The sequence below is a fragment of the Amaranthus tricolor genome, chromosome 11, assembly GCF_026212465.1.
Source record: "Amaranthus tricolor cultivar Red isolate AtriRed21 chromosome 11, ASM2621246v1, whole genome shotgun sequence".
Lineage (NCBI taxonomy): Eukaryota > Viridiplantae > Streptophyta > Magnoliopsida > Caryophyllales > Amaranthaceae > Amaranthus > Amaranthus tricolor.
Window position 1 is genome coordinate 15,574,368 of NC_080057.1, and position 26,945 is coordinate 15,601,312.

General features: G+C 39.5%; 2 protein-coding genes across 2 annotated transcripts; one reads left to right on the plus strand and one right to left on the minus strand.

Moving 5' to 3' along the window:
• The first annotated feature begins 14,827 nt into the window (after positions 1–14,827).
• LOC130827247 (histone H2B) lies at positions 14,828–15,520 on the plus strand. Its single transcript, XM_057692913.1, has one exon. The coding sequence runs from the start codon at positions 14,915–14,917 to the stop codon at positions 15,338–15,340; it is 426 nt and encodes a 141-aa protein (XP_057548896.1). The 5' UTR covers positions 14,828–14,914; the 3' UTR covers positions 15,341–15,520.
• A 6,659-nt stretch (positions 15,521–22,179) lies between these two features.
• On the minus strand, positions 22,180–23,451 carry LOC130826542 (uncharacterized). Its single transcript, XM_057692123.1, has 2 exons — positions 23,321–23,451; positions 22,180–23,143 (listed from the first exon to the last, which is right to left on the minus strand). The coding sequence occupies exons 1-2, from the start codon at positions 23,449–23,451 to the stop codon at positions 22,180–22,182; spliced, it is 1,095 nt and encodes a 364-aa protein (XP_057548106.1).
• Between the last annotated feature and the right edge of the window lie 3,494 nt (positions 23,452–26,945).

Sequence of the window (26,945 nt, forward strand, 5' to 3'; positions counted from 1 at the left end):
TCATATTACTAAAATACCCCTTGACCTTTCCGGATTGACTTTGACTTTTGGTCGATGGGCTTTCTGCTGGACTTCCCATCTTCCTTGGAAGGCTCATGACATTTTACCTTCAGAATACCTAACTTCCCTATCGTCTATCTTCTTTGGCCATCCTCCTTTTTAGGTGAATAACTGCCCACCACCTTCCACTCTTCAGTCATGCTTGGCTCTCCTTGTTTCAAGGAGAATACCTGTCCACTCTTCCCATGACCAGTCCACCTCCCACTACTCCCATGATCTTCCACCTTTCCTCTCTGAAGTAACTTCCTCCTTCAATATTATAAATAGGGACAACCATCAGAGGGGAAGGGACATCTGAAAAACAGCCTTCCTAGTATCCTTGCTTACACTACTTCCTCAAGCCTTCCCAACCACTAGCACGAGAACAAGCAATCTTAATCCCGACCTTCCTTCTTGCATTCATTCTACAATCTGTCATTCATTAATTTCCGATTTACGTTCTAACTTGAGCGTCGGAGGGGTTTTCCGGGAGATCACCCCTCGGACAAGGCTAACGTTATCTTGCAGGAATTCAGGTCACCTCCTATCATAAGTCGCTTCTCTTGATCACACTTCTACTTGTCTCCAGGTATTTCAAGTGTATCCCACTTCCTCGTTTCATCACCGAAACAGTTTGGCGCCGTCTGTGGGGACCTATACAAAAAGTCATGGCTCCCAAGAAGAACCCGACTCAAACCGCCACCGTGCATAGCACAGACACAGACACTTCAGCGGGTCACGCTAATAATCAAGCCGTGACTCGCCGTGATCTGGACATGCTAGCGCGAAATCTCACGGCCGCATTCTCTGAACAACTCCGCGCCGTCATAAACAATACCCCTACTCAACAACGGGTACTGGAAGACATGGCGAACCAAATAAAGAACTTAGAGGAACGAATCGAGCCCCGTCAAGAGATACCAAAATCTCATGAATCTCAAGACGGGAACTCGAGGACTTCCCATTCCAGTAGACGCAATAAAAATAGGCGGGAAAGGTCCAAAACTTACCCGCACCATAGCAAGACAGATACACGAGATGGCGAATCCAAAACCGCCACTCCAGATGCCCGAACCTTCATAGAGAGCAAAAAGCGAAAGACGTCTGAGAGCGTCCAATCCCTGGTAGATAAAAGAAGGGAGGAAAGGAAGAAGGCACAACTCGCCGGGTCTAGCCGTCCCCTCACTCCCACCTCCATGCCGCGGAATGAGGACGACAAGAGTGTCCTTCCCGAAGAGCCCATATCATTAGTCTCTCCCCTGGCCAGAGAGATACTGAATACTCCCAATCCCGGGAAAATAAAGGTACCAAACATGGCTGCTTTCGATGGCACGTCATGTCCGCAGGAACATTTGACGGCGTATAAGAATCTTATGTTGTTGTATACCACCAACTCATCGTTATGGTGTAAGTTCTTTCCAACTACTCTTACAGGAGTAGCTTTGACATGGTACACCTCCCTTCCCGGAGGAAGCATCCACAACTTTGCCCAACTAGAGGGCAAGTTCTTAGGCCACTTTATAGCCTCAAGAAGGCAGGAGAAATCAAACTTCCACCTGCTTAGTGTCACTCAATTGGAAGGAGAATCCATATCCTCATATCTTAAGAAGTTCCATGAGGCAGTGCTGGAAGTGACTGATTTGGAGGAGTCGGTTGCCCTGAACGCCCTAATCAACGGAATGAAGGCCCAACAGCTGAAGTTCCAGTTGGTTGAAAGTCAAGTAAAGACGTATGCAGAGGCCATGAAACAATGCCAAAGTTATGTCACGGCGTCAGAGATATGTCAAGCACATGATCCAAAAAGGCGAAAATTTGAGAAAAAAGATGTCGGGCCCCCCCGTCAATCCTCACGAAGCAGGGAGGAGCATTCTTCAAGGAGAGAGAAGATTTACATGCCGCGTCGTCCTACGCCGCCGTCTGATATGGGACCTCCACGAGCTCGACCCGTATACGTTACAGAAGGAGAAACTAGGACGCGGAATCTGGGAGATGGAGGAAACGACCCCTTATTCAATCGAAACAGGAGGGACATTTTCTTCGCTGTTCGAGATCAATTGCCAGCTCCACCTCCAGTTACCACCCCCTCTGATAGGCGCAACTATAATCTGTGGTGTGATTATCACAAAGAGCACGGCCATACTCTGGCACAATGTCGCGAACTAAAGCGCATCTTGCATCAGTTGGCTAATGAGGGAAAACTGTCCAGGTTCCTCAACAGGAGAGATTATGATGCTGGAAGAGAAGGGGAAAGGAGGCCATGGCAACAGAAACGCCGATCCCCCAAGCCAAACGAAGCAAGACGCGAAAGTTCCGACACTCAAGGAACGATCAACATGATTTTTGGGGGATACACTGAGGAATATCCCACTATCCGCGCTACAAAAAACAGCGTCCACACTTTGCTAAAAGGACCTCCCATGGCCGCGTCTAAGGGACTGGTCATGAAGTTCGATGCCACGACCTCCCAACCGCTGCAACAGCCCCATACCGACCCTCTGGTGGTCTCTCTCAAAATTGGGCAAATGAAAGTCAGATGGGTGCTGGTAGATACGGGAAGCACGGCTGATCTTGTTACAATGGAGTGCTTAAGAAAAATGAAGTTCGAGGAAAAGCACTTACAACCCCTAGACAAACCACTGGTTGGGTTTGGAGGGAGTCAGGTCATTCCGTTGGGCACGATCATTCTCCCCGTACGGGTAGGGGAAAGAAGTGAAAGCCGGACCATGCCCATACGGTTCACAGTGGTAGATCTCAACTTCCCCTACAATGCTATCATGGGGCTCCCACTCATTAATAAGATCAAGGCTGCAATCTTTCCCCATCAACTCTTGCTGCAGTTCGAGACAGATAATGGAAAAGTTGGCATTCTCAAGGGAGACCAAGTGACGGCTCGCCAATGCCTCGTCAACACCTTGAAGCACGGGTCCTCTGAGACACGAGCAAAAAGAAAAAGGGAAGAAAATGTCCCAGCTGTCATGAGCGTGTACATGGAAAATCTCAGCACGCATGAAAGGCCTCGCCCCATAGAACGATACGAGGAAGTAGACATGTTCGAGGGGAAACAAATCAAGGTAGGGAAAGATCTTCCTAGCACGGTCAAACAGGACATAGTGGCCACCATTGCTGAGTTCCGCGACGTCTTTGCTTTTTGCACGGAAGAAATGCCTGGCATCCCTACCAGTGTCGCGTGTCATAAACTTGACATCAAACCAGGCTATAAACCCATAAAACAAAAGCTACGACATCAAGGAAGAGAGCGGACTGAGGCCGCCAAGGAGGAAGTCGAGAAGTTGTTGAGAGCCGGATTTATTACAGAATGCAAGTATTTTGAGTGGCTATCCAACGTTGTCCTGGTGAAAAAACCGAATGGCAAGTGGAGGATGTGCGTCGACTTCACGGACCTGAATAAGGCGTGCCCTAAAGACGATTACCCACTTCCAAAGATAGATCGTCTGGTGGATTCTACAGCAGGCCATGCATTATTAAGCTTCATGGATGCCAATGCCGGCTATCATCAGATTCCGTTGGCAATTGAAGACCAACCTCACACGGCCTTCATTACCAGCATGGGAGTCTATTGCTACAAGGTTATGCCCTTCGGATTAAAAAACGCGGGGGCAACTTATCAAAGGATGGTCAACAAGGTCTTCCAATCTCAGATTGGACGGAATTTAGAAGTATATGTAGATGACATGATCACAAAAAGCAAACAAGCAAGTCAGCACGCCGCAGACTTACGAGAGACGTTCCTTACCCTTCGAAAGCACCAAATGAAACTCAATCCTGACAAGTGTGTGTTCGGAGTTACCGGAGGGAAATGCCTGGGCTTCCTGGTAGACGAGCGAGGCATTGAGGCAAATCCCGATAAAATCCGGGCTATACAAAACATGAGATCTCCCACCTCAGTAAAAGAAGTACAAAAGCTCACGGGGTGCCTGGCTGCTCTTGGAAGATTTCTTTCCAAATCCGCGGATAAATGTTTACCCTTCTTCAAAACAATAAAACAACAGAAGTTCGAGTGGACAGCAGAAGCAGAAAAGTCCTTCCGCCAACTTAAAGAGCACCTGTCCACCTTGCCAAAACTAGTTTCGCCCATCAAAGGGGAGAAGCTAGTTCTATATGTCTCTGTCTCCGAATATTCGTTATCCGGAGTACTGGTTGCGGAAAGAGAAAAGAAACAGCTTCCTATATACTACATAAGTCATGCATTCCGTGGCTCGGAGGGAAACTACGGTGAAGTCGAAAAAGTCATATTCGCAATCGTCATGGCAAGCAGGAAATTGAAGCCCTACTTTCAATCCCACCAGATCATCGTCCGGACTGATCAACCTTTAAAAAAGATTCTGGAAGGGAAAAACAAGTCAAGCCGCGTCACAGATTGGGCAAACCAGCTAGCGGATTTCGGCATCGAATATGAGCCTCGAACGGCAATCAAAGCCCAAGCTCTGGCTGACTTCATTGCTGAAAGCACTCTCCCCTATCATCCTGAACCCAATCAGGAATGGAAGTTGTATGTAGATGGGTCCTCTACCCAATCAGCAAGTGGTGCTGGACTACTCATTGTGTCTTCCGCCGGGGTCCGTATGGAAAGGGCGGTCAGGTTCGAGTTCGCAGCATCCAACAACGAAGCCGAATATGAAGCATTATTGATGGGACTGAGAATTTGCTACGAAACGGGAGCCAAAAAATTGTCCGCCTTCTCCGACTCCAAATTGATTGTTGGACAAGTGAACGAGGAGTTCGAAGCTAAAGACGACAGCATGAAAATGTACCTGCAGCAAGTAAGGGAATTTGTTCAAAAATTCGACAAGTTCACGTTGGAGCACATTCCAAGATCCCAGAACGCCCAAGCTGATTCCTTGGCCAAGCTTGCCAGCTCAGCAGAAACATCCGCGGCTCGAGATATAATCTGGGAAGTGCTTCCTAACCCCAGCATCAACTTCATGGTCGATACCATCGACAGATCAGAAACATGGATGGAGCCATACATCGAATATTTGCGGAGTCAGACGCTTCCCCAAGATGGATGTCAGGCCAAAATGCTCCGGAAGAAAGCCAGATGGTTCGAACTCCACGAAGGAACGCTATACAAGAAGTCATATACACACCCCCTCCTGAAATGCGTATCCCCTGAAGAAGGAAACTATATCCTCCGCGAAATACACGAAGGTGGATGCGGTATACACCAAGGAGTACGGACTGTCATTGGGAAAGTCCTTAGAAGTGGATATTATTGGCCCTCACTCCGAGAAGACGCGGAGCATTTGATCAAAAGATGTCCTGAATGTCAGTACCACTCAAAGATAGGAAGGAAGCCATCTAATTACTTGACCGCCATGCAAGCCGTCCTGCCTTTCGACAAATGGGGCATGGACCTCCTTGGCCCCTTCCCTCCGGCAAAAGGGCAACGCAAATTCATCATTGTGGCCATTGATTATTTCACAAAATATGTGGAAGCGGAAGCCCTTAGTTCAATCACGGACAAACAAGTCTGTCAGTTTATATGGAGGAATATCATCACAAGGTATGGCATCCCCCGGGTGATCATAACAGATAATGGAAGGCAGTTCGTCAGCAAGAACACCATCGAGTACTGCAACAAGTTTAACATCCAAATCAGATTCAGTTCAGTATCCAGGCCGCAAACTAATGGTCAAGTAGAATCCGCAAACAAAGAGATCCTGAATGGCATTAAGAAGAAGATAGAGGGGGTCAAAGGTAATTGGGATGAAGAACTACCAGGCGTCTTATGGGCAAGTCGAACAACCATCAAGGACGCAACGGGGCATACACCTTTCTCTTTAGTATACGGATCGGAAGCCGTGCTCCCAGTTGAAATAGGCGTACCCTCTACAAGGGTCACCTACTACTCACACGACAAAAATGAGGAAGGAAAAAGAGTAAACTTAGATCTGCTGCCAGAAACAAGAGGAAACGCAATGCTGAGATCAATAGCACAAAAACAAAAGATGATCCGTAGCTTTAACCGTCATGTCAAAACCAGACGTATTCAAATTAGTGATTTAGTCCTCCGAAAAGTAGAAGCTACGGGAAAGATCGTGGAGAAAGGAAAGTTAGGGGCCAACTGGGACGGACCTTTCAGAGTCATCCACATCGTCAAACCAGGAACTTTCGAACTAGAAGACATGAAAGGGAAAAAACTACCCCGTCCATGGAATGGAGACCACTTAAAGAAATTCTTCATTTAATAAAATTTGCAAGGGGCAATCAGTTACTAGTATCAGTGTTAGCAACATCAATCCGCGACTACAATCCTTCCGCAACATAATTGCGTTGTAATTCAAAATTACTTCAATCATCGCTTGTATCCTTGACAATCATTAATAAACAGGTTCTATTTTCAGATTGTCCGGCTCTTATGTTCGCAAATGTTTGGTAAAATTCTTTTGCAAATCTTATTAAATCAATAATATCCATAAGTCGGACCCTTGAGAGGGGGCCCATCATCAAATTATTTTGTCACTAACGAACTTGCTATAATTCGGACCCTTAGAATAGGGTTCCAAAACCAAAAATCATTTGAAGCATTCACCATCTGTTCGTAGCATCGACAAGTCGGACCCCCAGTTTGGGGTCCCTAGAGTTCAAAATATTCTAAGTTTTTTACGATGATGTTACCCAACCGAGACATCGATAAGTCGGACCCCCAGTTTGGGGTCCCTAAAGTTCAAAATATTCTAAGTTTCTCACGATGATGTTTCCCAACCGGGACATCGATAAGTCGGACCCCCAGTTTGGGGTCCCTAGAGTTCAAAACATTCCAAGTTTTTCACAATGATGTTTCCCAACCGGGACATCGATAAGTCGGACCCCCAGTTTGGGGTCCCTATTGTTCAAAATATTCTAAGTTTTTTACTATGACGCTACCCAACCGAGACATCGATAAGTCTGACCCCCAGTTTGGGGTCCCTGAGTTCAAAAGAAAATCCCAGGTCTCCCACTAAGGTAACCCGCAACCGGGACATCTACAAGTCGGACCCCCTTACTGGAGTCTAAAGGCTGAAAATATTTCAAGTACAAATTTCCTTGATGACGTCTACGCGTGACATCGAAAAATCACGTCTTCCAAGTATTATTCCGCAGCCTCAAAAGAGAGAAGCCACGGCTCAACGAATAAAAGCATGGATACCACAAATAAACTCCATAATCAGGAATATATACATCAAAATATTCAAAATACAGAGTTGAATGTTTACAAAAATCAAAATTACAAAATTGCAAGATCATACATCCGCCAAAAAAGCCTCGACGTCTTGATCCGGCAGCAGAGGAGGCTCGACCCTTCCCTCTTCAAGACTGGGGGTGAAGCTTACATAATCTTCAACGTTAAACGGCTCCACCCCGATCTCGGACAGCTCTCGGGACAAGCCCTGGAGGTTCCTACCTTCGTCAATAATAAGATTCGATAAATCAAGGCACAAAACCTCCAGGTTGGAGAGCGTCAAGTTTTCCGGGACATCTGACGCCGGAGGAGAAGAGAGAGCCAGCTGATCCAAGTCTAGGCATAGAGCCTCCCTCTCGGCCTCAGCATTCATCTTTTCGGACCAGGCTCTCCTTTCATCCGCATCCCAAGCAGCGTCGACCAGTACCGCCGACTCCCCGTCCAAGACAGGAGCAAGGTTGGACAAGGCTTCACTTCCCTTCTGATCAGCAGTTTGCTGAAGAGATGTAAAGTCCATGCCCAACTCTGCGGCAGCCAAACGATACTTTTCGTCGCTGATCAGGGTTCCGGCTCTCACCATCTCCGCCGTCAGATCTCCAAGGAACTTCGACGCTTCCGGCTCATCCGAAAGAAGCCAATCTCGAGCCATCCGGGCCTTCCTGGTTAGACACAATTTATACACCTTAGCCGCGGATAGAATCATCTTGAAGTGGGCTGAATCAGTCGATACTTGCTGCATAAGTTGCTGGTTCTGATGAACGAGCTTGGCATGGGTATCCATCAGCAAGCCGACTTCATGGCCGAGGCTCGCAGACCAGGTGGAAGCAGCATCTAAGTTCTCGATGGTCTTGTCCAGCTGCTTCCTTGCCCTTTCCCGCCATTGTTCGGTCCTGACCAAGCGCTCTTTCAGCTCAGAACACTTGGCCAGTTTCTCTTTTAGGCCCGGCAGGTCCTCCCGCAATTTTGATAACTCGTCATTCAGTTCTTCACAGCGGGAGGTAAGGGCGGCAATGGTTTCCTGGTCCGCGGCACTTTGACGGTTTGCGTCGAGCTCAAAAGCCAACCGTATGAACGCCTGCAAAGAAACGGCAATCAATGAAATCCGGAAACCAAGTAATGACACTACTAAGCATAAAAAAGTCATTACCTCTGCCGCCGAAGCTGTTGCCTGACGCACCCTGTCACGGGGGGGCATGGATTCTAGTAGGTCAACGTCCACCTTGCTGATTAAGTTGGACGTCGCCCTGTTAAAACGAACAACTAAGCCCTTATGCCCCAACTCCGGAAAGGGTGTCTCGTGTCGAAAAGGGAAAACTTCCCGACGACGATAAACCTCCGCGAATTGTGATGAGGGAGCCGCGGAAGACTCCCCCACCTTCTCCTTCCCCTTGCTTGAAGCTGGCCGTAGAGAGTCCGAAGGGGGAGACGCCTCCTCCTCAACCGACCCTATGCGGAGAGGTACGGCCGTAGGGATCGTACCCACAGAAGGCCGCTTGGCCGAGCTCTCCTTGCGGGAAGAAGAATCCCGCTTCCTCTTCTTCTTCCCACTCTTTTTCACCCCCCTTGTCTGTGGAGGAATCACCCTCTCAGATTCATCGGGGATGTGAACTTGTTTTCTCTCTTCGAGAAGTCGGAGAGCCTCTTGCTCTGAGGGCACGTCCTCCAGACCCTTCTCTACAGTCGCCGAGTCCTACAAAAGAAAAAGTTAGGAAAAATCAACAGGGATCTTTCATAACGAAGAATTTTGTGAAGTTATACCTTCGGAGGAAGGGGAAGAGGCTTATCCTCGGGTCGTTGTATGGCCCCTTGAGCAAGTCTTAGAACGTTGAATTTCTTCATCAGCTCCGGACTCTTTGCTCGAAGATTCTCCTTGGCTATCCCTGTAAAAATCGCGAGTTAGAAGCAGTTAAACATATCATAGGAAAGAAAAGGAAGAAACCCGGCCATTCTTACTCCGATCGATAGCCAAGCTGATGCCGAATGATGAGAGGAGGTTCTCGTTCTCCAACTCAGGGCGACCAGGTATCCAATTAAGTTGGACGTTCATTGGTTTCCTTCCCAATTGAACGTCCATCTTTGCGTACTCTATGATCACCGCGTCACTAAAAGAACACTGCGGGATCCCATTATTAAAACCTGTGAGGTTGGGTTTAATGTCAAAAGAGGTCTTGATGTTCCATCCCTCTGAATTATACAAAAATGCAAATTTCGTCCTATACCCCTTCTGGTTATCGAGGAGGTCTTGGACTATCTTCAGTCCTCGACGGTGTGTAAAAGTAATCCAGCCACAGCCGTATGATTGCGAATTACATAGGCGGGCTCTAAATATGTATCTAAAAGCTGTGAGTGTTGGTGGTACGGCCAAAACTTTGCATAGGATCAAAAAGGCCACCATACAACCCCAGGCGTTTGGGTATAACTCGGGCACTGAAATGTTCAAAAACTCTAACACCTCCCTAAAAAACGGGTGAAGAGGAAATCTGAGCCCTAATTCAAAAGAAGGAAAGTATACTGCTATACAATGTGGGGGAGGAAACCTAACGGTGTCATAATTCCCCGGGGTAATAATGTTTATATTATCCTTCAAACCCCACTTTTGAGAGATGGCCTCCCGGCGGTTGTCTAGATCCCTTTTGGTCTGTAAATCAATGAAGTAATTTAGGGGCCCGCCGTTTGGAATGTAGAATGGAGGAGGAACTGGCGCTGCACTCTCCCTTCCGGAAGACTCGGCTGATCCTTCAAAGTTTTCCATATCTACATACAATAACCCTTCTAGGTCAGGATTTATTCGCGGCAAGTAATTTGGAAAGAAAGCAACGCTCACTTCCCAAGGAGCAGTTTTTATAATCTCCGGAGGGTATATAGGGGATACAGACGACTCATCCCCATCTTTTATTGGTTCATAATAAGGGGTAATTCTCACCGAACTACTTTCATCCGAGTCATTCATTGGTAACCCCTTTTTATTAAGACGCCTAGGTACTATCAAAAGAGTTTCTGGCAAGTTAGTAGGGTTGGTGTCTGCGCTAGCTATAGTCTCTTGAGTAGCCGCGACATCCATGTTAATAATAAAGTAGTAGTCGAAACTTGTAAAGAATAGAGACTAAATTCATAAACAAATTCAAAGTTCTAGGCTAACATTCAAGAACAGTTTGAAGAATAACTTGAAGAAATTCGAAAAATCTGGGAAAAGTTTGAATACCTTGAAGAAATTTGATGATTTGTCAGAAATTTGATAAAGATCTGTCAGAAACTTTGAAGATCTTCAAAAGATTTGTCAGAAGTTTGAAGGGATGAAGATTGTCCGAGCGTTTCTCTACTTTCTCTTTCTCGCAATTTGAAAATTTGAAGAAGTTAATGAAGATTAGGTGAAATGGAACTATTCCAACTACCCTATTTATAGCAGCAATAAATACTTCACTTGGGACTTATAGCATTCGAACCAATTTGTCAAAACCTAAGTGAGATTCACATAACTTGCATCAAAAAATAAAGACAACAATATAAACCTTAAAAAATTGAAGACAACAATAAATACCATTACCATCAAAAAATCTAAGTAAGATTCAAATAACTAGCATACAAAAAATATGCCCTAAAACACTATAAAGCTTGAAAAACTAAAAAAACGAAGAACACAACAATTTTTGTGAGTTTTGAAGAAGGAATTATACCTTAAAAAAACGAAGCCCTTAAACAATTGCATGAGTTTTGAAGAAGAAGAAGAACAACAAAAATTTTCGTGGGTTTTGAAGAAGTTAAATGTTGAAGACGAAGAAGAGGAAGAACAAGAAATTTTCATTGGTTGAAGAAGAAGGTTGAAGAAGATGAAGAGAATGAGCAAATGTCGAAGTAAGGCGGGTTTTGAAAACAAATAATATATTTTCGTGGGTTTTGAATCTACTGTATGAATGAAGGCGGGATTTTATCAAAACAAATAGGGTATGTGCTGCGTTTCTTTAAGAACCGCAGCATATACCCTATTTTTTTTTTTTGCCTAATTTTTCTACTACTTTTATGCTGCGTTTTTACAACACCGCAGCATATAAGGTATTTTCCACTAGTGTGCTACGAACTTATGTAGTTTGATCGACTATGTTTGACATACTAGTAATGAAACTGTCTAGCCTAATAGTGTCAACTATTGATAATGTAGTGTAGGACATTAGTATGAACTAGGTAGAGCCTTTGCAATACATAACAAGAAACTGAATGATAATGAGTGGGCTAGGAATACCCTACTTCTACATAAGAAGCATTGATTGAAAATAAGATTATTGTTTTTGCAGGGGTTTGTTGGTGATATATGAATCTCTTGAAATATCCTTGTTATGGTACTGTTTTTAATTAATTTATTTATTTATTAATTAAGCATCATATTACTAAAATACCCCTTGACCTTTCCGGATTGACTTTGACTTTTGGTCGATGGGCTTTCTGCTGGACTTCCCATCTTCCTTGGAAGGCTCATGACATTTTACCTTCAGAATACCTAACTTCCCTATCATCTATCTTCTTTGGCCATCCTCCTTTTTAGGTGAATAACTGCCCACCACCTTCCACTCTTCAGTCATGCTTGGCTCTCCTTGTTTCAAGGAGAATACCTGTCCACTCTTCCCATGACCAGTCCACCTCCCACTACTCCCATGATCTTCCACCTTTCCTCTCTGAAGTAACTTCCTCCTTCAATATTATAAATAGGGACAACCATCAGAGGGGAAGGGACATCTGAAAAACAGCCTTCCTAGTATCCTTGCTTACACTACTTCCTCAAGCCTTCCCAACCACTAGCACGAGAACAAGCAATCTTAATCCCGACCTTCCTTCTTGCATTCATTCTACAATCTGTCATTCATTAATTTCCGATTTACGTTCTAACTTGAGCGTCGGAGGGGTTTTCCGGGAGATCACCCCCCGGACAAGGCTAACGTTATCTTGCAGGAATTCAGGTCACCTCCTATCATAAGTCGCTTCTCTTGATCACACTTCTACTTGTCTCCAGGTATTTCAAGTGTATCCCACTTCCTCGTTTCATCACCGAAACAATCCTCTTATCTTTCATTTATCTTCTCCTCATCAGTGAGTTTGGAGACTTAATTCTAAAGTTGCAGTTTCTCTTCAGCATCCTTTTCTTTCTTTCACTTCATCTTCTTGTCTTCTTTAGTGTTTCTAGAGGTCAATTATTTTGGAGTTTTCTTCTTTTCTGTATTTTTCTTTTCATCTCAGTTTTCTTGCTGAATAATGCTAACAAATGGTTTTCACTTTGATTTCTAAAAATATTGTTTTTGATGTTAAACTAATTCAACATCAATGGTTTTGGGTGAAAGAGTTAGCTTATTGTATTGATACTCTCCTTGTGTAGGCTCACCTGCTAAATATTTGGTAAGCTTATTATTATATATATGTTTTGTAGACATAAAACTTGAGGAGATTACAAGCACCGAATCGAGATTACAAGTCTTAACAACCTACTATAAATTTCTAGAAATTGACATTATAATTAAATAAATAACTTGAAATAAATAAATAACCTTAAACCAAATATTCTTTGAGACAATACTATCTACAGAAACTTGATACCAAACCGAGGCACAATCTTGTATTCTAAAAAGGGTTATTCCGCCTACTTGGTGCTTAGGCTTAAAACTTAAAATACACTTTTGAGATACAACGGTTTGCAACTAAATATAAGCACCATATGTAACACCCCGGCCCCTTGGACCACCAGTGACTACTCACGGAGATTGTTGACTGGCCCCACAGACCAACACTAGTCTTTCCAATGCATTTTGGCCTCACTGGTGCGTGCCCGGAAAAACTTCCCAAGAGGTCACCCATCCTAAGATTGTTCTCCACCAAACACGCTTAATTGTGGAGTTCTGAGCAGATGGGCTCCCATGAAAAGAAGATGCACCTTATTGATATGAGTAGTCTATCCATCATTTTTCAAGCTAAATCTGGGATATCACACTATATAATTGATCAATATGAATTAATAGAGATATATTAAGCAATCTTTGAATTAAAATGAAAAGAAGTAGCTAATTTCAATTACTCTTAAGAACTTGTAGAAAGTAAACTTGGGGAGAGAATAAAAAAAAATGAGAGTAGAAATTTCAGCATTTATAAAATTCTAATTTAACCTCCTTGTATAGGAGTAGAAGTAACCTCCTATTATCATAATCCCACTTCCTAATATGTCCTTAGGGTGGTTACTTAAGGCTTAAGCATAAAGTAACCACCTTTTAATAAATAAAAGGCCCAAAAAACCTTGTGGGAAACAAGCCTAGGCGAACTCTAAGCCCAACTCGTTAGTCGTGTAGTTTGTTGCGAGCCGTGACGTACACATTCCACAAACCAGAAAGCTGTTGGACCTCACTTGCGAGGTACGAGTTTAATCGCGAGATGCGACACACGGCCATTAGATTCCATAAACATTTCGCCCAAACTCGCAAGACGCGAGATTCTTTGCGAGCCGCGAACTGGGGTTTTCTGAATTTTTCCACTTTTCTAGTTTTCTTTCTTTTGGACATGAAGTTTACCCTTTTGTCCTTCCTATAATTACTATTTCATGGTACTTTTGGCCCCACTATTTTCATAGTAGTTGCCATTATTTTCATGAGATTAAACTTTATTATATTCCCTTCATTCTCTAATGTTTTTCATATTTGGAATATTCCACCTTAAGGAGAAAGAAATTTAATTGATGTTCTTGACACATATTTAGAAGATAAAATATTTCCACGTGAAATCTCGTTAGATACATCTTAATATATGCTTTTTTATTATGTATTTTTTATAATTTTTTATTATGTGTATTTAGAGATATTGAGGTTTAAAATTTGAATTGAAAACTGTACAAAAAGTAAATGGGAAGACCAAAAGAAAACGGTGGGAATACTTTAGTATACTTATACGTAAACATTTTATACTCTAAATTATCCAACAATTCTGCTAATGTGTGCAAGTGGTTCTTTGCTCATGTTGGTTGATGATACATTTTGACATGAATGATATGAGTATGCTAGCTAAGAGAAACTTATGTTGAAGTTGCATTGTACACTGATTTGTTTGCTAATTGATACACATTTTTAATAGGCTACGGTGGTGTGTATTGGAAAATGACTAATTTAACGAGTTGATTTTGAACATTGTTGAAAAATAGATAATTTATATCTGTTTTAACCAATTAAGTTATCAAATATTAAAATTTTATTTTGACTATCTGAAACCTCACCTTTTTTATTTGTCAAAACAAACTAAAATTATCAAATATAATAGTTTATCAAAACACCCCAAAATTTGAAAAACTCTACTCAACTTCATTAGGCTTTAGTCGCATACAAAAATATCAAATCCAAAATTTTGAAACATACATAAGAAGTTTTCAAATTTCCCACCAAAACCAAATTTCCTAAGTCAAAAACTCTTTCGCTAGAAAATCTGTCCTCACGTTTATCTTACTTTAAGGACCGTCAATTAAAACTTTCTTAAAAAATCAATCCAATGAACAAATTTCCACCACGTCACGGATCCGTGTAGAACCACATCAACCAATAACAATCTAGTTTCATCCTTTATATATATACATATCCTTTCAACCTCTTTATTTCATCGCATATTTGCATCCTGACCCTTTCTCAACAAACTTGATAAAAAGTCTCACTTTCTCTCTCCTTACAAACTATTAAAATGGCACCAAAAGCGGAGAAGAAACCCGCAGAGAAGAAGCCCGCCGCCGAAAAAGCACCGGCCGAGAAAAAGCCAAAAGCCGGCAAGAAGCTTCCGAAAGAAGGCGGAGCCGCTGCCGGAGACAAGAAGAAGAAAAGAACAAAGAAGAGCGTTGAAACCTACAAGATTTACATCTTTAAGGTTTTGAAACAAGTTCATCCTGATATCGGAATCTCCAGCAAAGCCATGAGCATCATGAACAGCTTCATCAATGACATTTTTGAAAAGCTTGCACAAGAATCTTCTAAACTTGCAAGGTACAATAAGAAGCCGACCATTACTTCTCGGGAGATCCAGACTGCTGTGCGACTTGTTCTCCCCGGTGAATTGGCTAAGCACGCTGTGTCTGAGGGTACCAAGGCTGTTACGAAGTTTACTAGTTCTTAGATTTGTTGATTTCGATGGTTTAGGGTTTGTAAACAGTTTTATGGAAATTTGATTAAAAAATGGAGGATTTTGTGTTACATCGTTTCTAATATCCTGGAGGATTTATGTTTAGGTTTATAGTTTGGTAGGTTTGTGGAAGGTTTTACAGTAAGAATGATCAAAATAATTTTCTTAAATCGATTCTGTTTGATGGATTTTATTTTTTCGTTCTTGGATGATTGATTGTTTGCACGATCTGCCAATGATTTAGGTATCTCATATCTGCATCTTGAAGATTGACCATCTAATATTTATTTAACGACAAATATTTAATAGAAGTATTAGTATTAATTTCTGATGGTTAGGGTTTGAATGTTTGTTGATGACGAAATTTAACAGGAATTGATTGGATGGATTTGTAAGATCAAAATGAAACGATTAACAGAGAATTAAATTGATTAGGTTTTCTCAATAAATAAATCTCAGAAAAAAAAAGTTTGGTTGCAATTTAACAGGCTGTTTTTCATCATGTGGTTTTCAATTTTCATCCATGAGTATTCATTTTGATTTAACTAGATTCCACAATAACCTAAATTCTTTTGATATCATCTAGTATATGTACTCCTAATCTGTTTTGTGGCTATTATTTGTTGGGATTTTGTGACTTGAATTGAGTCTAAGAACCGGTGTAAGATGAATCAAGTATGGGTCAAAAATGCTAGATGCGCAGGGTGCGGAGTTTGACGTGGGGCGCGTAGAACGTTTTATCTTGGGCAGATTGTTGGGCGTGTGTTGCGGAAATCTGCGCGAGGCACGGACTTCATGCAGATAATGCGTGAAGTGGTTTTTTTCCATGTTCTTTTTCATGGTTATTTAGTTTTTAGGCCGGTTTTTTTTGTAATTGTTAAACTAATTTCCTTTTATTATGTGGCATACTATATAAACTCCTCTTGTAATTAGAATTAGGGTATGCTGCAATGCATGCAACATAAAGTGAGGAAAACTAAGAGAGAAAAAGTTTGGACAACCATTGTTGTGGTTTCTCGTTCATCTTATAATCTCCCAGTTTATAGTGAAAATTTTATTCTCGGTGTCGGTGGATGTAATTACGTTGATAGTGAACGACGTTAAATTTCTTGGTGTAATTATCTTTATTGTTTTGTTTGAATCATTATTGTTTTCCGTTATTATTTTTCGATCTTTGCTTTTGCTGTCGCATAACAATTGAGTTGATTGAATTACGAGTGCCATAGAAACTGAGATTTTGGGTTTCGTTCTTCCATTTTACTCGCTGGCTTTCTTACCTCTCCTTGATTTTTGAGGTGACTTGAAAGAGTTTTCTGCCTCTTAGTAATTGATTAGGTAATTCATTCAATTCCTGTTTTCATTATCCTTTGTGCAAGTGCTACTTGGTGATTATTTAATAATCAATATTGATCCCTGTTCTTTTTTGGACCCTTTTTATGCGGGGTAGATAATTTATGGTTGGTGAAACTGAAAAAAGGGCAAATATCAGCGCAAGTAAGATTAAGGCCAGTATATCATTTGGTTTCAAGGCAAGATGACGGGAATTTGACCAATTGTGGATTCGTGATGATACATTCTTTGATCTTACCACTTCTATCATTTCTAACTTAATCACGAATATATGATGGTTGATAAAGTTATTTTGCTTCTAATGCTCAAGCTGAAAGGATACTTCTGAGAATTGATTGAAATCTCTTTTCCGGTGCATATTAGTGTTATTGCATCGATGTTCAAGTAGTATTTAGGGTCCTGAGGATTAGTAGTTTCATTTGGACCTTTGCTGGTGCACCATGGTTTTGCTTCTATTTTGTTTGTGGTCTTGAGAAGTTAAATTTTCCATGTGTCGTTAGAAGTGGGCGATATTTAGTTTGGTTATGACGTTATCAGATTTGGGTTATATCCTCTTTTGTCGATTGTTACTTTAGCCTTGTAAGCCGTCTTGTGATTAGGTCTTAATAAGTCATAATCATAATCAGCAACATAGTATCTCGCATAGGTCAGAGTCGGGGGAGAAGGGGAGCGGTCAAATCATATTCGTGCCCCCCTCCAAAGAAGTGAGCAAGGAGAAATGCAGAAATTCAAATTATCCCTCAAAAGATAGATTCCTACAAAGAGAAGGGTTAGTGATACACAATGCGCCTAATAAACACCCGCAGCTTACAACACACATTAAAATTGAAACTAAGCCACGAGAGGACATACATAACTAAAAAAAGGAAAGGAAAGAAATACTAGGTCTTAATAAAGGATTGATGTTTAATATTGAATGGTGAATATATATAAAATAAGGCTTTGTTATTTTAACTTCATAAAATTCATGAGTGGTTTAATTTCTTTGTTTTTATTTTCTCATTTGCTAGTGTACTAAATTGGGGAGCTACTAGTATCTTGACTAATTTTGTTTGGAAGAATGTTTGACTAGAAATTATGTTTTCAAATTTATTGTTTCCTTATTTTAATTATGGTTCTTAGATTTATATATTTAAATTTTGGTCTTGTATTTAAATGACAATACTTTCTTTATGTCATTTTAAAAAGTTGTTAGGATAATTATTGCATTTTATTTAGTCATTAGAGCATTTAGTGAGTTGCATTCGCATTGAATTGGTAGATTCCTACTAAAAACCAACACAAGACCTTACTCATCCAAAATTTTGGAAATGATCCATCTAAATGAATTTAATTAATATAATACCATAATAGTAGAAAATATCAGGGGCAAGGAAGAAATCATCACGTGGGCCAATATATAATAATGTGGACTGCATAACTCATTTTATTATTTTCATTTTAGAAATTATGATTACATAACATAATTTCAAAAAGAAAACCAATAATTAAAAAACATCCATCAATAAAATATTTATGAATCATTGAAATTAAGCTCTACTAACTTTCATTGATTTAAAGTCGTCTATGATTGAGTTGATTTTAAATTTTTCAGCACTTTGTTTTTTTTATATATATGGTTAAATAATCAAGAAGAAACTCATCTTCCATCATGTTTCGTAGAGAAGTCTTGGCACTTTTCATAGCGGAAAAAGCATGTTCAGTAGTTATTGTATCAACCGTAAGATTCAATATAAGACGAATCAATCTATCAACCAAAGGGTAGAAAACAAACCTTCTATTTTCTGACAAACTTCGACGCAAATTAGAAATGGTATTCAAATTCTTCATCTCAACGTGGCGAGGAACATCACGATTATATAATTCAAGTTCATTCATCCAATCTTTTTCATCAAACACGAAAAATTCTATAGAGTAGTATTTCTTTGCAAGACGACATATTTTTTTCGCATTAAAATGCTTAGAGTTATCTTTAGGATTCAAAGATGAACTTAAAATAAGCAACTCTGTTGTTTGCTCATCAAGACGATTATTTAGTTTTTGTAGTTGTTGATCCACTACGACCGTAACTATATACACTCTATAGCAATACTCCACTGTTACAATAACCTTTTTATGGCAAGATCGAATGATGTCAGGTTGTGTAAGAAGATGATGCTTGCTATTCATTTAGTTTTTCAGAAATAATATACAAAAACTACCGAGATATATTCGGCAACTCTTAGCTCTATTCTAGGCTAGGATTATGCTAACAGATATATACTTACTAAACTTGATTATATACCATAATTACAAAGTCAAAGAATATATGTGTGATATATTCTAACACTCCCCCGCAGTCGTAGCGAGAGCATTACGGATGCTTAGACTGGTACGGAAGTCATCAAACAAAATCCGTGGAAGACCCTTCGTAAAAATGTCTGCAATTTGATAACGAGAAGGAACATGTAACACTCGTACTTCGCCTTTAGCGACCTTTTCTCGTACGAAATAAATATCCATCTCAATATGTTTTGTACGTTGATGTTGTACGGGATTGCCAGAGAGGTAGATGGCACTCACATTATCACATAAACAATAGTCGCTTTATGAATAGGAAAATGAAGCTCAAGCAATAAATTTCTAAGCCAACAAGAATCAGATACTACGTTAGCAACCCCGCGATATTCGGCCTCTGCACTTGATTTAGATATAGTAGGCTGCCGTTTAGAAGACCAGAAGATCAAATTGTCACCCAAAAACACACAATAACCCGAAGTAGATCTTCTAGTGTCGGGGCAACCCCCCCAATCCGCATCAGTATAAGCTACGAGGTTGTCAATAGAAGACTTATACAAATGCAAGCCAAAAGATAAAGTACCTTGTAAGTAACGCAAGATACGCTTCAGGGCTCCCATATGCGCATTGCGCGGATCATGCATATGAAGGCAAACCTGTTGAACAACATATGAGATATCTGGTCTAGTAAAAGTCAGATATTGAAGAGCACCAGCAAGACTTCTGTATTTAGTGGGATCTGCATAATGATATAAGCAGAATATAAGATCTGTGCCTATAAATAAACAGAGAATTATCAGAGGTACTGTTAGCAAATCCAATAGAGATGACAAAATCTGCAAACCGCTGATACCAGGCTCGTGGAGCCTGTTTTAGACCATAGAGAGAACCTCGCAATAGACAAACATAGTCAGGGCGACTTTTGTCGCGAAAACCCATGGGCTGATGCATATAAACTGTTTCATTGAGAGAACCATGCAAAAAAGCATTCTTAACATCCAACTGATGGATCGACCAAGAATGTGAAATAGCAATACTTAGAACAGTACGAATAGTAGCCGGTTTTACAACCGGACTGAAAGTCTCATCACAATCAATACCTGGCTGCTGAGTCTTACCATTAGCAACGAGACGAGCCTTGTATCTCTCAAAAGAACCATCGGAATTTCGTTTATGACGAAAAATCCACATAGAGCGTATGACGTTCACATTAGGGGGCCGAGGAACCAAATCCCATGTATGATTATCAATAAGAGCATTAATTTCATCTAACATTGCATTTTTCCAATTAGGGTCATTAATAGCACTAACCGGGTCCTTTGGTATAGGAGATATGGATGTAGTGGTAATTGTGTTGAGGTTGGAAAAATACTTGGGGTTAGGTTTTATAATGCCGTCCTTAGCTCGGGTGGTCATAAGATGAGGAGCGGGGTTAGAAGGTGGTATTGCGGCCTGACTGCTGGTGGTAGCAGACCTGCCGGAGGTGGTAGACGAGAGTTGGGATTGATCCTCACGTCGTGAGGAAGTGAGGATGGGGCTTTCAATCATGGGTTGATGCAAGGTAGGAGTGTGCTGGGCTTCAGTGGTAGGAGAGCCCATTTGAAAGGGTGTGAGAGTGGAGCCCAATTGAGATGTTGAGATGTTGGGTGGAGCATTCTGCGGCCCATTTGAGAAGATAGGGGCTGTGGGCTGGGCTTGCTGATTTGTGTACAAATCAGGAGGGTGATTTAATGGACTTGTATCTAAGAAATTGTAGTCATCATAAATTGGTTTGTGATATTTTGAGAAAGGAAATTCGATTTCTATAAATTTCACATGCCTACAAATGATGATTTGTCCATTTGTTAAATTATAGCACTGTGAACCACGATGATTTGGCGCGGGGCCAAGGTAGACACAGGGAGTGGAACGTTCTTGCAATTTGTTTATAGTGGTAGAAGGAAAAAGGGGAAAACATAAACAACCAAAAATATGTAATTCGGAATAATTGGGATTACGTTGGTATAAAATTTGAGTTGGAGATTTATAATTTAATATTTTGGTGGGAAGAATGTTGAGGAGGTAGGTAGCCATGGCTAGAGCATGATGCCAAAAGGAATGGGGCAATGAAGCATGAGCAAGAAGGGTTCGAATTATATTGTTTACTGTTTTAATGTGGCGTTCTGCTTTTCCATTTTGAGGAGAGGTGTGGGGACAAGAGAGGCGAAAGAGCATGCCTTGGTTTTCAAAAAAAATTTTTAAGATTACCATTAACATATTCAGTGCCATTGTCACATTGAAAAGTCTTAATATTGCGTTCAAATTGCGTTTGGACAATTTTGTGAAAAGATTGAAAAAGATGTTTGACCTGTGATTTTTTTGAAATTGGATAAGTCCATAAGAATTTGCTATAATCATCAAGAAATAAGAGATAATAACAATGACCAGATGAATTAATAATAGGAGAAGTCCAAAGGTCACTGTGAATAATATCGAAAGGAAAAATAGTGTGCGACATTGATTTATAAAAAGGAAGTTTAACGTGTTAAGATCTAAGTACAACATTGCCAGGGTGTCCTAATCGATTATGCCAAAGATCGGAAGAAAGAGCAGTAAAATTTGAATGTTTGACTGGAGAGGTGGCTTGACTGGAAGAAAGGATTGGATAAAGGTTACTGGAACTGTCACATCTCATTAGTTGGGCTCCCGTCTATAAATCATTCACAGAAAAACCATAAGGGTCAAAAGAAATAGAAACCATATTGTCAGTTGTGAATTTTCGTACGGAAATTAAGTTCTTTATTATTTTGGGAGCATGCAAAACATGGTTTAAGGTGAAGGGAGGGTACGGATAAGGCAAAGTAGCACTACCATGACCAATAATTGGAACTAAATTACCATTACCAACAACAATATTATGATTTTTAATGCTCGAATTGACATAAGTGGAGAGAATACCTTGGTCGGCCGTCATATAAGATGTTGCACCAGTGTCCATATAATAATTCGGATCCGTGCGGTTGATGTTAGCTAGCATTTGCATTGCGGCTTGAATGTGTGTGGGGGTTGGATTCGGCACAGTAGGATTGTGGAGATGGACCCAAGATACCAGGCCCATTTGATCGTGGCCCATTTGATGAAGCAGTAGGCCTAGGTGCCCAAGGCTGTGTTGGATATGGGCAGGGAGGAGTGGGCCATTGGGCCTGCCACTGAGCCCAAGGAGCAGACTAGGAGTTTGGTCTTTGCTGAAATAACCAAGGTTGACCATTGAAATTATTTTGTTGTTGGGCCGGCCCACTAAAATTTTGAGCAGCCTTATTAAAAGGCTTGGAAGGCTTTTTCTTTTGCTTGCTATTCATGTTGTAACGAGAAGCAGAGGAGTCTGAGTGGTTCTTACCGGTGGTAGAGACGAGAGCAGTGGGTGAACGGCCATGGGAGCCACCTTCCTTGGCTAATCGATTTTTGATGGTACGCTCAGCTAATTTAAGACGAGATCGGCATGATTCAAAGGAGGGCAAGGGTTCCTGATTTTGGATGAAGTCCACCGTACCGGCGTATGCTTCGGGTAATCCGGCAGTAAGTTTAAGAATAAGACGGGTATCGGGAATCGGAGCATCAACATTCGCAAGACGATCAGCGAGGGATTTGATGTGATTGCAATAACCGTCAATAGATGAGAAATTGTCGAAATCAAGGTCAGCGAGTTCTTGTTCGAGATGAGACGCTCTGGATGCTTTGTTATCTTGAAACATAGACTCGAGACGAGCCCAAGCACTTTGAGCAGTATCATCTTTGAGAAGGATAGCAGTGAGAAGGTCAGGAGAAATGGAACCGTAGATCCAATTGAGGACTGCAGCATCAAGACGTTTCCAATAGACCAAGTCTGCCGATTTCAAATTCTCATATGCACTGAGCTCCGTGGCGTCAGTTGGAGGTATGATGTGATTCGTAAGGTCGTGAACCCTACAAAGAACTTTGAAGAGGGCGGCCCAAGAGTGATACATTCCGGCGGTGTCCAAGGTAATCGGAATAAGTGATTTGACATTTGTGATGGCAAATGCAGGGTGGTATTTTGGAGTGTCGGCCATGAAGTATTGCAGCGGAAGAAGATGAATACGATGAGGAAGAAGAAGAAGTTTGGGCCGTGAGGATCGTAGAGTACTATGATACCATGTAAGAAGATGATGCTTGCTATTCATTTAGTTTTTCAGAAATAATATACAAAAACTACCGAGATATATTCGGCAACTCTTAGCTCTATTCTAGGCTAGGATTATGCTAACAAATATATACTTACTAAACTTGATTATATACCATAATTACAAAGTCAAAGAATATATGTGTGATATATTCTAACAGGTTGTCAACATATTCATTTCAGAAAGAGGAATATTATGTTGATCACAAAATAAGGCCACTTTAACCTTCCCAACCATCATCGCTAAAATCCTGGATGCTCTCTTCGTAGCAGCAAGTAAATCATCCATTGCATTCAACATGTCTAGTTTACATTGTAAAGCTCGACAGAGTTAATCAATGAAACTTATAAGTTCTTAAATCATATGAATTATAAAGATAAAATCATATGCCAACAACTTTCTTAAACCATATTTAGCGTCTCCATGTTGAGCGTATGAGAGATGATCATAGTGGCTATTTTTTCAAGTACTGAACGGGTTGCATTGAGCATCTTCAACAAATTGCAAACTTATTTGTAATGGGAACTCCATCCAATGTCTCCTGGACGTTGCAAGGTACCAATTTGGTTTAATCATGAACTCATAACGATTTCTTCAATTTCAATTAATCGCTCCAATTCGGCTAATTGTTTTTCTTGTAGTTCATCACGACGCTTAGAAGAATAACTAACAGTATTTAGTATGAATATTAAATCTTTGAAAAAAATCAAACATCAGATACTTCTTTAGTAGCGGCAATAAGAGCCAATTGCAATTGATGTTCGTGACAATGTACATAATATGCATAGGGGTTGTCATTCATAAAAAGTGCTTGCAAACCATTCCATTAATCTCGTATATTACTGGCACCATTATATCCCTTACCTCTAAAATCTGAAACATTCAACTCATGGTTAGATAAAACAATAGAAGAAATACATGTATGAAGAGTTTATGAGGCTTTGTCTTAATGTGTATGAACTCCAAGAATCCCTTTTGCAAAAATCCATTTTTATCAACAAATCTTATGACAATAGCCCATCAATTCCTTTTTTTGATATGCCTCAAAATTTATCAGTTATTATACAAAATTTTAAATCATTAATCTCCTTACAAATTTCATTTCTTACTTTTTGAGCAAATACGTGCAAAATTTCCTTCTAAATAGATAAAGCTATATATTTATAAGGACTCTCCCCTTGATTAATATTCTAATACATGCCTATACTTAATAATATATAAAGTGAAAACAATTCACAATAAAATAAATAAAAGATGGCACAAAACTAAATTCAAAACATTAAAAAGCGAAAAGCAACATGACAACATGTCAACATCATTGAAAATTGAATATTAAAAGATAATAAAAAAAAAAAAAAAAACCAAATTAAATGAAAAACTCTTAAAAGTACATTAAAAAAGAAAAAGCAATGATACTCTTACAATTACACAGACACTTACCAGTTACCACAATTGACAATTGAGTACTACAATTCACTTTTAAAAGAATGGCTAAATAGAGGCAAAGCAAAGCAGCAATGGATTATGAACAGTTTGTGAGTTCGTCAATCTTCAATTATCTTTGATCTTACTCACTAGCAACTCGACAATGGAGTAATATACTGGCAAAGGTTACGACACCGACATGACGGCACCAGGCAACAGATTGAAATTTTTGCTCTCCCAAAAGAGTAATTCGTCTTTTTCAACGGCTGAAAAGCAAAACCCGTTATTCTTGAATTTTGATATGTGTTTTTTAAAATTAGTTTTTCCTTTTGATTAATAGGGTTTCTAAGATGCAAATTTGTGTTTTAAAGACATTGATATGCTTTTTTCCTTTTTTTCTTAATATGTGTACATAATTTTTTTGATTTTTTTTCATAACCTGGTTTTTGAACCATAGAAGCCCGGGTTTAAATTTGCCCCTTGATTATATAATTACTTCTTTTGTTTGTTTAATTATCGATGACATCATCAAATGAAATCGAAGGAAAATTCTCTTATGAGAAATTAATACATAATCATGTATATAAGTGATTTTAAACGTGAAATACAAGTTATCTAAATTTAACTATTTTAAATACACCTTTTTTACACCATAGTAAATCAAATTGAGGACAAAAATCATCTAAAAAACAGCCTTAACCAGCCCAAACCAACCTTAACTAGCTATCCCACAAGTGCACCTCTACCCCTTTTTTAATCTTTGTATACCTATATACTCAAGCAAATTGCTCTACCAAAAACTCATTTTATTCTACCCAAAGCTTATGCATCATTACAATTATACAAAGGCAAGAATAAAGAGCCAAAACAACCAGAAATTCTGTCTCCAAAATCATGTGAACACCCCCTTTCACTTCAACAGATTCACAAACTCATTCTAAGAGTTTCTCTCAAAAACCTCTACAAATCTTACATGTGTAACACCCAAGTATTTTAAGTACTTAATATATTTTAAGTACATGATAAAAGAACATGTTTGTAAATGATTGAAATGTTAGATTTCTTGTGGAATTTATAGAACATGTGTAGGATTTGAATATGAAATTTTGACATTAATTATAATTCATTTTAGGGTTGTAATATTCAGTGTTTTAGAGGAAAATAATATCATTGGATTTTAATTTTATTATCATTATTACAAACCAACGTCGTCATTGTTACATTATAGGCACGAAAACTATGTATTTTGAAAAGTAATATCATTGTTTTTATATGTTGAAAGTTGAGGAACAATTTGGGTAAATTTCATGAATTTTATTAATTTATTAAAAAAACGATATTTCATGCACTTTTTGCATTAAAATACTTAGCGTACTCTAAAAACTATGAAACTTGGTACCCCAAGAATTTTGATATGTTCTAAACGCAATGGTGAAGTTGAATTTTGAGTTTGTAACAATGACATATTACCGTATCTTAATAATTATTACTTCATCTTTAGTACATAATATGTTCATTATTACATATATTTGAAAATTATATATATATATATATATATATATATACACACACACACACACATATATATGTGTGTGTATATATATATGTGTGCGTCCGATCTAATAAGAAGGATGAAAAATATTTTTATTTAATTTTTTTTGTCACGATAAATACAAAAAAGGATACTATGTTATAAAGTAAGAACATTTTAAAAATTTATGTCATAGTCACTTTTCTGTGTAACATAATTATTTTTACAATTATGTGTTTTTGGCTCAATCGTGACCATATATTTTTATATTTTAGTGAAATCAAGGTCGTAAAGTCTTTCTTACCCTTTTCATTTTCAACATCCTTCTCATTGGATTCCTCCTATATATATATATATATATATATATATATATATATATATATATATATATATATATATATATATATATATATATATATATATATATATATATATATATATATATATATATATATATATATATATATATATATATATATAAATATATATATATATATATATATAAAGTGGACCTTCTAGGACTGGATACAATTAATTAGTGAGCTAATACTGGATTAGCTCTTAGGGTTTTATCTTTAAGAAGATCAATGCTGGGTGTTTAAAGGTTTGTTTTGCTATCAAGCCAATCTTGCAATATAGTCACATTGGTTGTCAATATGTGTCATGCACAGAAAACACAGGTTAGAAGGGCTCGCTCGGAATGTGATTTTGGGGACCTTCTCTGATGCTTAAGTCAGTAAATATCTAAAGTGGTTGCCTGATAAATCTTTGCCCAAGTGCACAGTGGCTTTTAGCTTGGAGAATTAATACCATGAGTATGGGTGAACACGGTTCGGTT

Excerpts from the sequence above, each read along its gene's own strand:
- LOC130827247 (XM_057692913.1), top strand. The coding sequence starts at position 14,915 with ATGGCACCAAAAGCGGAGAAGAAACCCGCAGAGAAGAAGCCCGCCGCC.
- LOC130826542 (XM_057692123.1), bottom strand. The coding sequence starts at position 23,451 with ATGTTGAATGCAATGGATGATTTACTTGCTGCTACGAAGAGAGCATCC. Across the intron at positions 23,144-23,320 it reads CCTCTTTCTGAAATGAATAT|CAAGCATCATCTTCTTACAT; the intron begins GTTGACAACCTG and ends CTAAATGAATAG.